The sequence below is a fragment of the Chionomys nivalis genome, chromosome 10 (assembly GCF_950005125.1).
Source record: "Chionomys nivalis chromosome 10, mChiNiv1.1, whole genome shotgun sequence".
Lineage (NCBI taxonomy): Eukaryota > Metazoa > Chordata > Mammalia > Rodentia > Cricetidae > Chionomys > Chionomys nivalis.
The window spans coordinates 44,303,894-44,318,223 of NC_080095.1; the positions used below are offsets into that span (position 1 = coordinate 44,303,894).

Below are 14,330 nucleotides of genomic sequence, written 5' to 3' on the forward strand. Positions count from 1 at the left end.
GACTACCAAGAGTTTCTTTGGCTTTCATTAAATAAATCCCCTATCTTTTGTTCACTCCTAATTGTCTATGTAGCTCAATCTTCTTGACCTGGAGACAAGAAGCAGACAGGAAAGAAAAATTTCCAACAGTTACAGTTGTGAGCCACCACGCCCAGCTTCAATGTGACATGATACTGTCAATATTTACCCACGTTAAAGCTGGGAAGTTGGCACATGTCTGAAATGCCAGCACTTGGGAGACCAAAGCAAGAGGATCACAAATTTATAGCATTCATCCTTTTTATCTGTTGAATATTATGCTATCGGTACCTATACCACATTTATTCATTCATCAGCTGATGGATCTCTCTCATCAGATTTTTTGTTTTGTTTTGTTTTTTTGAGACAGGATTTCTGTAGCCCTTGCTGTCCCAGATATCATTCTGTAGACCAGGTTGGTCTTGAACTCAGGGACCAGCCTGCCTCTGCTAGGATCAAAGGAGTACACTACCACACAGAGCTTTTTTTTTTTTTTTAATCAGCTTTTATGTCTTTTTTGTTTGGTTTTTGGGTGGTACTGGAAACTAAGTCCAGGCCCAGAGCATGTCATGAAATCTACATCCTTTACTCTTATGTCTCATTCTTTAATATGGATGGACAACCAAGGTTCTAAACATCTGGAAAAAACATGAAAGCCAAGGACCAAAACAAGCATTTATGAGAAAGAATGTTGAGGAAAAGGAGGTGATGCAGGAAATGGAAGAAATCCTCACTACTCTATGTCGGGATAGTATTTGTGTGAAGATATGTCTCTGTCTTACCTCACCTTCCTAAGGCACCTTCTGATTGGTTTAATAAAAAACTGAACAGCCAATAGCTAGGCAGGAGAAGATAAGTGGGACTTCTGGGGGAAAAAATTAGAGGCGGAAGAGATTCATCAGCCAGACTCAGAAAAAGCTGGACATACGGTACTAAGGAGAGGTAAACAAGCCACATGGCAAAATGGAGATTAATGTAAATGGGTTAATTAATATAAGTGAATCTACTTAGAATAAGCCTAAACTAAGGCCAAGCTTTCATAATTAATAAGAAGTCTCTGTGTCATTATTTGGGAGCTGGTGGTCCAAAGAAAAACCCAATACATTTGCCCCAATACAAAGATATTGCATCCATTAAATAGAAACAAAAAGCTATTTTAATACTGTGTACTCGGGGCTGAAGAGGTAGGCTATAGGTAAAAGTGTTAGCTGTGCCAGCCTGGTTACCTGAGCTCCAACCTCAGAACCAGATGCAGTAGCATGAATCTAGCACACCTACCCCAAGATGGAGACAGACAAGACAGCACAAGACTCTGTCTCAAAAGGATCAATTTGTGGGATCCAATCATCATCATCAAAAAAAAAAAAAAAAAAAAGGTTCTAAAAACAAAAAAGGAGAGTAGGAAATTTTCAAAGAAAATAATCTGAGTATTCTTTCCTGAACTGGAAGATAGGGGAATGCAGACAGAAAGGGTCCACTAATGCCTACCACCATGAGTGAGTCATCAAGGATTTCAAACAAGAAATGACAAAGAAGAGCAGTCACACATTCGAATGTTAGAAGTGAGAACACAAGGAGCAGGCCCTTCAGAGTTCTGAAGAAAATGGCTTCTGCCCTAAACTGCTAATAGCTAAACCACTGGCTAAGAGAGGGAAATCACTTATTCTTTCAGACATGCAGGGTAAGAAAAGGAAAAGACATGGGATTTAAACACCGCAGGATTTACTATAGAAGTGAGGTAGAGAAGCCACAAGCTCAGCCTGTGGTGGGCAGTGTGTCTGGAGAGCCAACATTCCTGACCACAACAGGGCAGCAGAGGATTGTAGGAGAACAAGCAAAGGGCCACAACAGAAGACCGTAGGGGGACAGCAGAGGGCTGTAGGGACAGAACCACAGGAAACAGGACAAGTGTTTATAGTTACTCAATCTGGGACAGCCAAGAGAGCCACAATTCTGCTAAACAGGCTGGAGTTAATTCAATAGTGTAAAGAACACTAAACAAACAAAAATACAAACATTATATCTTGGGAAAACAAAGTATTGTCCCTGATGAAAAGACTATCTATCTATATTGGGGATATTGGGTATGGAATAAACTCTTGTTTAGGACCCAGGAACTGAAAGAGCCCTAAGTAATAACTTTTGTATAAGAAGTCAAAACATGGTCAGGCAGTGGTGGTGCTTTAATCCCAGCACTCAGGAGGCAGAGGCAGGTGGATCTCTGTGAGTTCAAGGCCAGGCTGGTCTACAGTGTGAGTTCCAGGATAGCCAAGGCTATGCAGAGAAACCCTGTTTTGAAAATTCAAGAAAAAGCCGGGGCGGTGGTGGCACATGCCTTTAATCCCAGCACTCAGGAGGCAGAAGCAGGCAGGTCTCTGTGAGTTCAAGGCCAACCTGGTCTTCAAGAGCTAGTTCCATAATAGGCTCCAAAGCTACAGAGAAACCCTGTCTCAAAACCAAAAAACAAAACAAAACAAAAAAAAGAAGAAGAAAGAAAAGAAAAGAAAAAAAAAGAAGTTGTCTGTGGTAGTTTGAATGCAATTGGCCCCCATAATCTCATAGAGAGAGGTACTATTAGGAGGTATGGCTTTGTTGGAGTGGGTATGGCCTTGTTGGAGGAAGTGTGTCACAGTAGGGGTGGATTTTGAGGTTTCCCATGTTCAGGATACTGCCCAATGTCTCAGTCTACTTCCTGCTACATGTAAGAAGTAGGACTCTCAGCTACTACTCCAGCACTGTGTCTGCCTGCATGCTGCCATGCTCCCCATCATTGATAATAATGGACTGACCCTCTGAAACTGTGAGTCACCCTGACTAAATGTTTTCCTTTATAAAAGAGTTGTCATGGTCATTGTGTCTCTTCACAACAATGAAACCTTAACTAAAACAAAGTCAAAACATACTATGCACAAATAAGAAAGAATGACACATGTATGTAATCTAGAAGTATAATGGTAACTACCAAAAAAAAAAATTAAAGTGGTCCCCTCTAAGAAGGAAGAGCAAAAGAAGGAATGGGGTAAGACAGGCAGAGAACTGCTTACTGTTTCTTATGGTGAGAGGTATAGCACTTTAATATTTATGCATTTGTATTTTTAGGAAAAAAAAGCTATATTTTCTGAAGTGCCCAGCACACTCAAAACTAAAATACAATAGGACTCTTGAGTGTTTTATTTAAGCAGCATGAACGTTATTACCTTGAGGATCATCTGATAGTCAGTCTACTTTAAGGTCTTTCTACCCAATGCTCACATTGAAGGTTAAAATCAACTATTCCGATAAAAAGTACCTGGTCTTCAGTAAGAGTCTCAGCATCCCAGTTGCTGCAACGAAGTAGAAGGGACTTGTCAAGTGGAAAGTTCAAAACAGTCTCAGCAAGTGACTTCAGGCTAAGCCCATTACAGAGTATATTGCTTCTATAAGAAATAAATAAAAGCATATATCAAAAATGGGCAAATGGCATGAATAGAAAAAATTTTTAAATGACCAATAAACAGAGGACAAATAAGCAAAAGAAATCAAAGAAAATGGTGATTTTCTATCAGATTTACAATGTTTTTTTTAAACAAGTACATCTAGTATCAATAAATTTGTGAACTGGACATCTTTATGATCATTATAGAAACAGTTTAATAAGAAATAACTATCAAAAACTCAAATACAAAAATTCTCTGATCTAGCATTTCCTTTTCTGGTAGTTTAGCCAAAGGACAAAGATTCTTAAGTGGATGGATACTCACTGCAGCACTATTTGTGGCAAGAATTGTAAACAGACTAAGAGTCCTTCAGTGGTACTCATGCCTTACTTTTATATATGAATAAATATGACAAAGCTATTGTCATCTAGGAGGTAAGGGTATAAAAACCAATAATTGTTTCTGCTCTTCAAAACTTTCAGATTAAAACTGCTGCAGGGGGCTGGAGAAATGGCTCAGAGGTTAAGAGCACTTGCTGGTCTTGCAAAACCCAGATTTGGTTCCCAGCATCTATGCAGCAACTCATAACCATCTATAACTCCAGTTCCAGGGAACTTAACACCTTCTTTGGCATCTTCAGGAACTGCACACATGTGGAGTATTATATATACATGCAAGGGAAACACTTGAACACATAAACAAATAAATCATTTGTAAAAATTGCTGTGGGCTAACAAAAAGGATTCCATTGTTGATCTTCTAAAATCAGAGACTAACCAAGAGATACATGTAGAATTAAGAAAACATCAGTGGGCCAGTAAGACGGTGCAGGGGTAAAGGCACCTCCCACCAAACCTGACAATTGAGTTTAATCACCAATCCACAAGGTATAAGGAAATAATGGACTCATGTAAGTTGTCCTCTAACCTCCACATGTGTACCTCGGAAGGGGGAGACTCCCCCCCACTCACACACACACAAATAAAAACAATTTTAAGTAAATAGAATGAAATTCACATACACAGAAAACACCAAGAGAGCAAGTGTGGTGGGACATGTTTGTAATTCTAGGACTTGAGAAGTGGAGGCAAAAGATCAGGGGCTCAAGATCATCTTCAGCTTCATGGAGGTCCTGACCAGCAGGACTACTTGAGACCTTATTTATTACTTCATCTGAAATATTTAAATCTTTGGGCATGTATATGTATGTACATGTTTGTGCACATCCATGTTAATGTAGGTGTACATGTGCCACAGTATGCATTTGGAGGTCAGAGGTAACCTTGAATACCTGTCCTTATCTTCTCCCTGCTGCTCACAACTGCATCTGCCAGGCTAGTTGACTCAGGAGCTTCCTGGGATTCTGTTTCCACCTCTCACATCATACAGGGGCTCTGGGATTTAGATACGCACTACTTCACGGACTTTATGTGGCTCTGGGGATTCAAATTTAGGTCTTCACACTTTCATGGCAAACACTTTTACCCACTAAGTCATCTTCCCAGACCATGAGACCATGTCTTTTTTTTTAAAAAAAAATACATACTTTTAATCCTACATATGGAAAGCAGAGACAAGAGGATCTCTGTGAGTTTGAGGCCAGGCTGGTCTATACAATAAGTTCCAAGCAAGTAAGAGCACATAGTTGAGAACCTGTCAAAAAAAAAAAAAAAAAAAAAAGCCTAATGGACACACCTTTTTTAAAAAAAGTAGGCAAGAGATATAGTTTCAGGTTAGTTCATACACACTTTCCTAGCATGGAGCCCTGGGATCAACCCCGTCAGCACTAAAAACAACAACAACGTGAAGGACTGCTTGCCTAGCATGCACAAGGCCCTGGATTCAATCCCTGATAACAAAATGGTAACAAGGAAAATCAGTACATGAAAACAGACAGCATGTGACAATGGTCCAGAGTGAGCATCTGGAAGTCACAGAGCAGCAGGCTGGCAGGCAAAGGCCCCTGTCGGTGTAACAGCATAGTTCTCTCACCACTGTGATGAGGAAGAACTGGAAGCCATCCCTTACCAAACAAGCAGTCAACAGTCACATCTCATTGCCCGAGACCGAAAACACAAAAAGGCCAGGCACACTTGAGTAAAATAAACAGGTCTTGGGCGGGAGAGATGGCTCAGTGGTTAAGAGCATTGCCTGCTCTTCCAAAGGTCCTGAGTTCAATTCCCGGCAACCACATGGTGGCTCACAACCATCTGTAATGAGGTCTGGTGCCCTCTTCTGACCTGCAGACATACACACAGATAGAATATTGTATACATAATAAATAAATATTTTTAAAAAGTTTCATTCTTGTTCTGAAGAAAATACTCAATAAGTAAAATGCTTACCATGTAACATAAGGACCTGACTTTGACCTCCCAGACCCCGTGTAAGGCTGGGTGTGGCAGAATGCACCTGTAATCCTGGTGCCAGGAAGCAGAGAGAGGCTTGTTGGCCAGTCAGTCTAGTCAAATCTGTGATCTCCAGACTGAGTGAGAGACTCTGTCTCAAAAAATAAAGTGAAGGCTGGGCAGTGATGGTACACGCTTTTAATCTCAGCACTTAGGAGGCAAAAGATAGGCATGTACGACTCTGTGAGTTCTATCTAGTCATGGCTATATGTTGAGACCTTGTTTCAACAACAAAATGTGATGAAGAACAACTGAAGAAAACACTCCACAGTGACCTCAGCCTCCACACATGCACACATGCATGTGCACCCAAACACACATTTTTATTTCTAACCACAAATTGTACATTATCATTTCATGATAATATTCACCTTTGGCCTAATTCTCTTTTGGGGTGTTTTTGAGACAGGTGCTCATGACCTAGCCCATGCTGGCGTCAAACTCATACTCTCCTGCCTCATCTCAGAGAATTCAATGCACTTTCAATTTACATACATTCATTTTAAGTGTCTCCAAATGTACAGAGAGTATAAATGAGGACTGTGGTTTCTGGAGAGATGGTTCAACAGTTAAGAGCATTTGATGCTCTTGCAGAGGACCCAGGTTCAGTTCCCAGCTCCCACATAATGGCTCACACCCCTCTGTAACTCCACTTCCAGGGGATCTGATGCCTTCTTCGGGCGTCCACAGACACAAACATATAGGCAGGAAAAACACTCATACACATAAAAATATAAATAAAGAAATAAAATTTAAGTAAGTAGATAATGGATGAGGACTGTGCATGTACCTGAGGAATTAAGTGCGACCCCGAAAGACGGAATGAAACAGTTTCCACAGAAGAAAAGGCTAAGAAGAAAAGCCTCTCTCTCCAAGTGAAAGGCAAGACTGACCATTATATGGGCCCAAGGTTGGTTTGCAAATGCAAGTGCTGACCACAAGTCAGGTTTACCACAGGAATGGTGAAGACTTGGAAAGTTAAACTGAGTACAGAAATCAAAAAGGGAAAGCCCCCTACAACTCAGAACTCTGAAGTCAGGTCATTTCTGAAGAAAAGCCACAAATACAGACTCTTATGCTTAGTTTTCTGGATATAAAACAGACTTCACATGGAAAAAAATAAACTCTAAAGCTCCAACTTAGCCAGTGGGCAACTGGTTCATAACCACTTCTTCACAAGTGATTAGAGGTTTATCAAAAAAGAAATTTTAGTCAACTGAACTTTTCTCAGGCATTGGTATGTCTCCTCACGAGTTCAATATGCATTTTCAAAGCCTTTAGTACCGGTCCCCAGTAACTACAACATGTACAATTTTTCCCCGCCGTCACAGGCATCCTGACATGTATACAAACCATACCCCTGCTTCATGGCTAGGTAGCGGAGGTCCAGACACCCCCTTACAATGAGGCCATAATCCTGCAGAAGCTTGTTGGCATCTTCTGAGCATCCCACTCCTACTTTCAAGATGGTGCCATCTGCCAGGATGTCCAAGAGCGTTCTTGGTAGTGTTTTGCCTCCACAGATCAGCCGAGGCAAGCGAACCAATACGCAGAAGCCACTCGGGGAAGCCATCTGTAGGAGTGACAAAGGACTGGCTTTGCCTTCCAAATTCACCTGGGAAAGAAACAAAACAGAGCACAGTTCACATCCTTGCACAGCAGCACGACAAAAGGAGACTGACTAAAAAAACCAACCTAAGAAATATGTCCTTAGCTTCCCAAAGGAAGCAGCAGAATGGATTTGAGGTTAAATGCAAGGAGAACCTGTTCTAACAGATGAGGCCTTATAAAGCAGCAGTCTGAATAAATGTCATAGGGTCAGCTCCAGTCCACAGTGACCAGCTTACTCAGGAGCTCTGGGGCCCACACTGTCAGTCAGAGGAAACATGCTGGGCTCCAAAGGCTAAGAAAAAGTCTAAGGGCAGAGTACTAAATGGCACCATACCTGAGTGCTCTATTACACATGTCCTCATTTGCCTTAAAAGACAAGTTTCAAGGGGGCTGGAGAGATGGCTCAGCGGTTAAGAACATGGACTGTTCTTCGGGAGGTCCTGAGTTCAATTCCCAGCAACCACATGGTGGCTCACAACCATCTGTAATGAGATCTGGTGCCCTCTTCTGGGGTACAGGTATGCACACAGGCAGAACACTGTATACATAATAAATAAATAAATAAATAAATAAATCTTTAAAAAAAAAAAAAAAAGACAAGTTTCAAAAGGAAGTAGAGGCCAGGCAAGGGGTGCTTGCTTTTAATCCCAGCATGGGATATGGGGTAATCTATGAGTTTGAGGCCAGCCTGATCTGCATATTGAGCTAAACCACCCAAAGCTATATATTGAGAACCTTTTTCAAAAACATAAAATAATGCAGAGCACAACTCTGCCGGCATAATAGATCCTGGTGGGACAAAGTCACAAACGGAGTTTTATCAAAGAAAGAAACAAAGCACACATACTGAACATAAGGAAGGACTACTATATCTTAAGAGAAGAAAATATGCATATTATCTATATACTTACAATAATGTTTAATCTTTGGGGGGTATGACCCCCAAAGGAAAGTCTGAGAAAATGTTGTCTCTAAAAATACATACAGACAACACTTGTTCCTGTTTTCAAGGGTTTAGAAAGGATTCCAAAAGCAATCCACAAAACAGACAAACACCCAATAAATTCCTTCTCACTTTTTAGGAAAAGAAACTTTCAGCCCATAAGTAAAACAGCTTACCAAATATGATGGGATAATGGCAAGTCTGACAGTAACATTCAAGTTTCCCAGTGTCTACAACAGTAATTTTGAAGGGACAGTGATCTTGCCCCCATGGGAAATTTAAGTCTGGAGAAATCTTTGATCATCACAGTACAAGAAGGGAGTATGTAGGCATCTAGCAGGCAGGAGGCAGACACTGCTGCGCGTCCAACATCACAAGACACCCAACAGTACCCATCTCACAACAGCTACTCACAACATAGAACCATCTGCCAATCATGTCAGCAGTGGGGAGGCTGAGGAGCCCTGCCTGCTAGTCATGTGTGAGGCTCACAACACTATCTACAGTTACAGCTGGCACCGTCCTGGCCTAAAGGACTTGGAACCTTTCAGGAAGTGGAGACATATAGACCAAACTCTCACACACAGAAAGTGACATGGTAAAAGCAAAGGTATTATCAAACACAGTGTCACAAGTACTGGGAAAAAAATATTTCATACTTGAAGCAATCAAGATTACCAAGAGAAAATAGTCAATACCATCAAGAATTGTTACTAAAAACAAAATGTCTTTGCTCTTAAATTCTACCTTATGGTTCAGCACAGCCATGATTAAACTCACCAAAACCTTAGACTTTCTTCTTAGGCACTGCTTTACCAATTGGAGCTACTCACATATCCTCAGAAGAAAGTTGGTTCCATGTGTGGTGAAACACACCTTTGATCCCAGCACTTGGGAGGTATAGGCAGGTGGATCTCTAGGAGTGTGAGGACTACCTGATCTACATAGCAAGTTCTACGTCAACTGGGGCTACATAATGAAAACCTATGTGTCTCCCTGTCTGTCTCTCTTTCTCATATACACACCACAAAGAAGAAAATAAATTAAAATAAAATTTTAAAATGATAAAAAATTGTTCTCATATCTGATAGCTTTCTTTTTTAAAAAAAAGATTTATTTACTTGTTATATATACAGTGTTCTGCCTGCATGTATCCCTGCAGGTCATAAAAGGGCACCAGATCTCACTACAGATAGTTGTGAGCCACCATGTGGTTGCTGGGAACTGAACTCAGAACCTCTGGAAGAGCAGTCAGTGCTCTTATCTGCTGAGCCATCCCAGCCCCCTCTGATAGCTTTCTTACTCCTAAACTGAATCTAGACTAAGCGCATCTTCAGAGTTATGGAAAAATCGATTACTTGCAAAGAATCAATAAAATAGCAATGATTATCTTCAACAGCAACAATGGAAATCAGAAGACAATGAAACACAGTCTTGAAAATGGCAAAGTTAAAATTCTACACTCAGAGAAAATTTTGTTTTGTTTTGTTTTGAGACAGGGTTTTTCTGTGTTAAGAGCCCTGGCTGTCCTGGAACTCACTTTGTAGACCAAGCTGGCCTCAAACTCAACAGAGATTTGCCTATGTCTGCCTCCTGAGTGCTGGGATTAAAGGTGTGTGCCACTACCACCTGGCAAGAGGAAATATTTTTACAAGACTGAAAGAAAAAAAGATATTTTCAGAACAGTGGATATCTTATTATCAATGAATACTAGAAATAACTTCTAAAAAAATGGCATAAGGCTTAGGCATAGTGTGTATGACTGTCATCCCAATACTCAGGAGGTTGAGGCAAGAGAACTGCTACAAGTTCCAGACCAACCTTAACAATGAAGTACCAGGCTGGTCATGGCTATAAACAACATTCTGTCTCAAAAGAGTCAACCAACACACAAAAGCAAGAATAACTTTAAGAGTCAGGAATAGACAGATGTGACTCAGTGTTTAAGAGCACTTACTGCTCCTGCACAGACTCAAGCTGTGTTACCAGCACCCAAATGGGACTGCTCACAACTGCCTGTAACTCTAGTTCCAGGGAATCCAATGCCCTCTTCAGACTGCTGCTGCACCTGCACACACACACACACACACATACACAAGATAATATAAATTTCAGGGTTAGAGGGATGGCTCTCTCAGTGATTAAGAGTACTGACTGCTCTTCCAGAGGTCCTGAGTTCAATTCCCAGCAACCACATGGTACCTACAACCATCAGTAATGGGATCTGAAACCCTCTCTCACAAGCAAGCAGGCAGAGCACTCATACCTAAAAAAATTATGCAAATAAATTAAATCTTAAAAATATATAATATAAATTCATTTTTTAAAAGAATGAGGAATGAGGAATATATAATCCTAATACTCAAAAGTTGAAATTGGGGATACAGGGTGATGTGGGAATGATTTCTTTCTAATCTGTTGCTTTCATTGGTTAATTAATAAAGAAACGGCCTAGGCCCATTTGATAGGCCAACCCTTAGGAGAGTGGAGTAAACAGAACAGAATGCTGGGAGAAAGAAGCCGAGTCAGGCAGTCGCCATGATTCTCCCACTCCAGACCAGATGCAGGTTAAGATCTTTCCTGGTAAGCCACCTTGTGGTGTTATACAGATTATTAGAAATGGGTTAGATCAGTATGTAAGAGCTAGCCAATAAGAGGCTGGAACTAATGGGTCAGGCAGTGTTTAAAAGAATACAGTTTCCATGTAATTATTTCGGGGCATAAGCTAGCCGGGTGGCGGGACACAGCCCCGCCGCTCCACACTACAATAGGGTTTTGGGCTTGGATAGACAGTGAAACCCAGTCTGAAAAACAAAAAACAGTTAATAGGAGCTAGGGAGATGGCACAAGAGGTAAAAATATTAGCCTGTTGTGGAATAATCTTTTTGTACATTGTAAAAATGTGTCTTTGCCAAGGCACCTTCTGATTGGCTTAATAAAAAGCTGAGTGGCCAATAGCCAGGCAGGAGAGACTAGACAGGACTTTCTGGAAGACAGAGGAACTCAGAATGGAGGAGAGGTAAAGAATCACATGGCAGAACACAGATTATTAGAAACAGGTTAATTGTGGGAGCCCACAGAGTGGGTCTGTTCCACTTTGACTGGAGGTCAGAGAGTTCAGGCCTATTCTTGCTCCTTCAAGGCTACTGACAAGAGGTTTGACATGAGGTGTGGCTACTAACAAAGATATCTTGACCTAGGGTGTGGTTACTTGGTGTTTTGGGTATTAAGATGGCCCACAAAGGTGAACCCAGTCCACCTAGTCCAAAGTTCAGAGTTCAAGCCTATTCCTGCTCCTTCAAGGAGATGACAGGAGGTTTGACCCAGGGAGTGGCTGCCTACACGATACTTGGTCTAAGGTATGGTCACTGAATGTTCTGCATAAATAAACAGAATACTTAACTCAGGGTATGTTTCAGGTACTGAAGAGGCAATTGCTCTGTTTATTCTTTGTGTAATGAACACAATCTTTTTCCTTCTTCCCCCCGTTTTTGGATTGGGGTATATAAGCATATGGAAAATAAATGTGGGTGAATTCAGTATTCACCGATTGCCCTCTCAATTCTAGTCTGTGTCTGTCTTTTTCGTTCATATCTCTGTTCTGTCTACCTGGCATTTCTAATCCATATGCCCCTACCCTAGAACTTGCAAACCCCGTCGAGGCTGGACCCTGACAGTTAATTTAAGTTATACAAGCTAGCTGGGAATGAGTCTAAGCTAAAGGCCAAGTTTTCATAATGATAAGTCTCCATGTCATTATTTAGGGGCTGGCAGTCCAAAGAAAATCTGATGAGAAAGCCCAACCATATTTAACATTCAACATGGAGGCCCAGCCCATATATCCAAATGCAGGGGTCTGATAAAGCTAAGAAAAGTTCCAGACACGGAGCCCACTGATCATGGCGACAGAGTCAAGGCTCCTTTAATAGGCCCTGCTATACAGCAGAACACTTGAATGACAGGCTACCAACAGGAAACCAGTTAGAAAAGTCTGCCACAGGGCAGATCCAGACACTTCTTTCCAGAACTGGGGCAGATAGATGGGCTCTAGGCTAGTAGCCCATAGGCATGAGGCTTGGCTCTCATCAACCCAAAAGGGGTGGAGCCAGCTACCAGATCCAAGTGTTAAGAGATCCACAGTGGGTAGCATAGCTATTGTCTAGTCATTTAAGGTTTGATTCATGTGGTCAGAGAAATGCTGCAGACACAAAAAAAGTCAGGTCCAGACTAAGAAAATCTCTGAATAAGTACAGTATGCTTGAAAATGTGCTTAGGTGCTAAAGAAAGAAAAGAAAATGGAGCTGGGCAGTGGTGGCACACACCTTTAATCACAGCACTCCGAAGGCAGAGACACGTAGATCTCTGTGGGTTTGAGGCCAGCTTGGTCTACAGAGCAAGTTCCAAAGCTACAGGGAAACCTCTCTCAAAACAAACAAACAAACAAACAAAAGAAAAGAGAAAAAAGAAAATAAAAGAAAATGGGTATAGACAGTTATAGAAAAATATTTTGAAAATAATAAAGTCTTTAAAGAAAGAGTAAAGTAATATAAAAGAATAAGCCATGTTAAGAATGGGAAATACACAGGGCATCTGGATCCTGTATGGTGCTTTGTTGACTTTGATTTTTTTTAAGTGTTAATGTGCAAAAAAAACAACAGCTTCTGAGAGATATTAAATTGTGGGAAAAAATGCTGAATTAAACAAGTCTATATATTTTAAGGATGTCTTAACTTTATAAAGGAAGTCAGAAAATGTGTTGTGTTGGGGGAGAGATTATGCCTTTGTTTCCACAGGAAATAAAAAGCTATGGGTTTATTCAAAATTAATAAAGATCAGATCTGACCCTGGGAAACTTCCTGAAAATCTTGACTACAGACATGAAGGTAGAAACCAAGAAAAACTATAAGACAGGTGACATATAAGCTAATCCCTTTACATGGGAACAGCTTTGAGATTAGACCAGACATAATAAACATAATAAACATTGTTGGTCACAGAGTCCTCATGACTTATTATTGCCTGGATGGAGATTTATATTACAGTTTAGTTACACTGTCACACTGCACTTACAAAGTTGATAGATGCCTTTTATCTGCTCAAACAGAAAACAGAAAATCATCTTTAGCTGACTTGTGCACACCACACATTCCACACTTATGTTAATGCAGATATGTATGCTACCTTTAAAAGTTTGAGTGTTTTCAGAAAAAAAAAAAAAAAAGATAGCAATGAAGACAATTAGCCCAGGTGATCCAGCTGCTCGGAATCCTTCTGTTGCAGTTTCCTCAAAAATCTGCATCCAGAACAACTTCAAAGCAGCTAGCTGAGATGGTCCAGTCTCACAGACTACTTCAACCAGAACTTCAGATAAGCTCTGAACTTTCCCATCACATAGAGACTAAACAAAGAATAATACAGTTAGCTCTCCCAGGATTTGACCATTATCTCATTTTCTTAGGGTCCAAAGATGACGTAGTCCCCAGACAACAGGAAGTAATTTTTTTTTGGGGGGGGGGGGTTTCGAGACAGGGTTTCTCTGTAACTTTGGTGCTGGTCCTGGAACTAGCTCTTGTAGACCAGGCTGGCCTCGAACTCCCAGAGATCCGTCTGCCTCTGCCTCCCGAGTGCTGGGATTAAAGGCGTCCGCCACCACCGCCCGGCCAACAGGAAGTAATTTTAAGAACACAATGCTCACTTGGGAGGCAGAGGTAGACAGATCTCTGGGAGTTCGTGGCCAGTCTGATCCAGAGCTAGTTCTAGGATAGCCAAGGCTACATAAAGAGACCTGTCTTGAAAAACCAAAAATCAACTGTAGGGAGATAAGGCCTACAAGGCCGAGAGATGAGCCAACCTGCAGCCTGCTTGAGAGCCTAACAACAGTTGCTGTCAGAGGTCCTGATCGTGCCTAGCCAATGAAGGGTGACCACACGATGT

At 41.2% G+C, this 14,330-nt stretch overlaps 1 protein-coding gene across 1 annotated transcript in view; it reads right to left on the reverse strand.

Annotated features, from left to right (window-relative positions):
- Positions 1–14,330, reverse strand: part of Exd2 (exonuclease 3'-5' domain containing 2) — a 38,359-nt gene that overhangs the window by 11,386 nt on the left and 12,643 nt on the right. Inside the window, exons 3-4 of the mRNA XM_057783433.1 lie at positions 7,201–7,457; positions 3,308–3,434 (exon numbers count right to left, since the gene is read on the reverse strand). Of these exons, the coding sequence (XP_057639416.1) occupies positions 3,308–3,434; positions 7,201–7,457 (384 nt within the window). The remainder of the gene's footprint in view (positions 1–3,307; positions 3,435–7,200; positions 7,458–14,330) is intronic.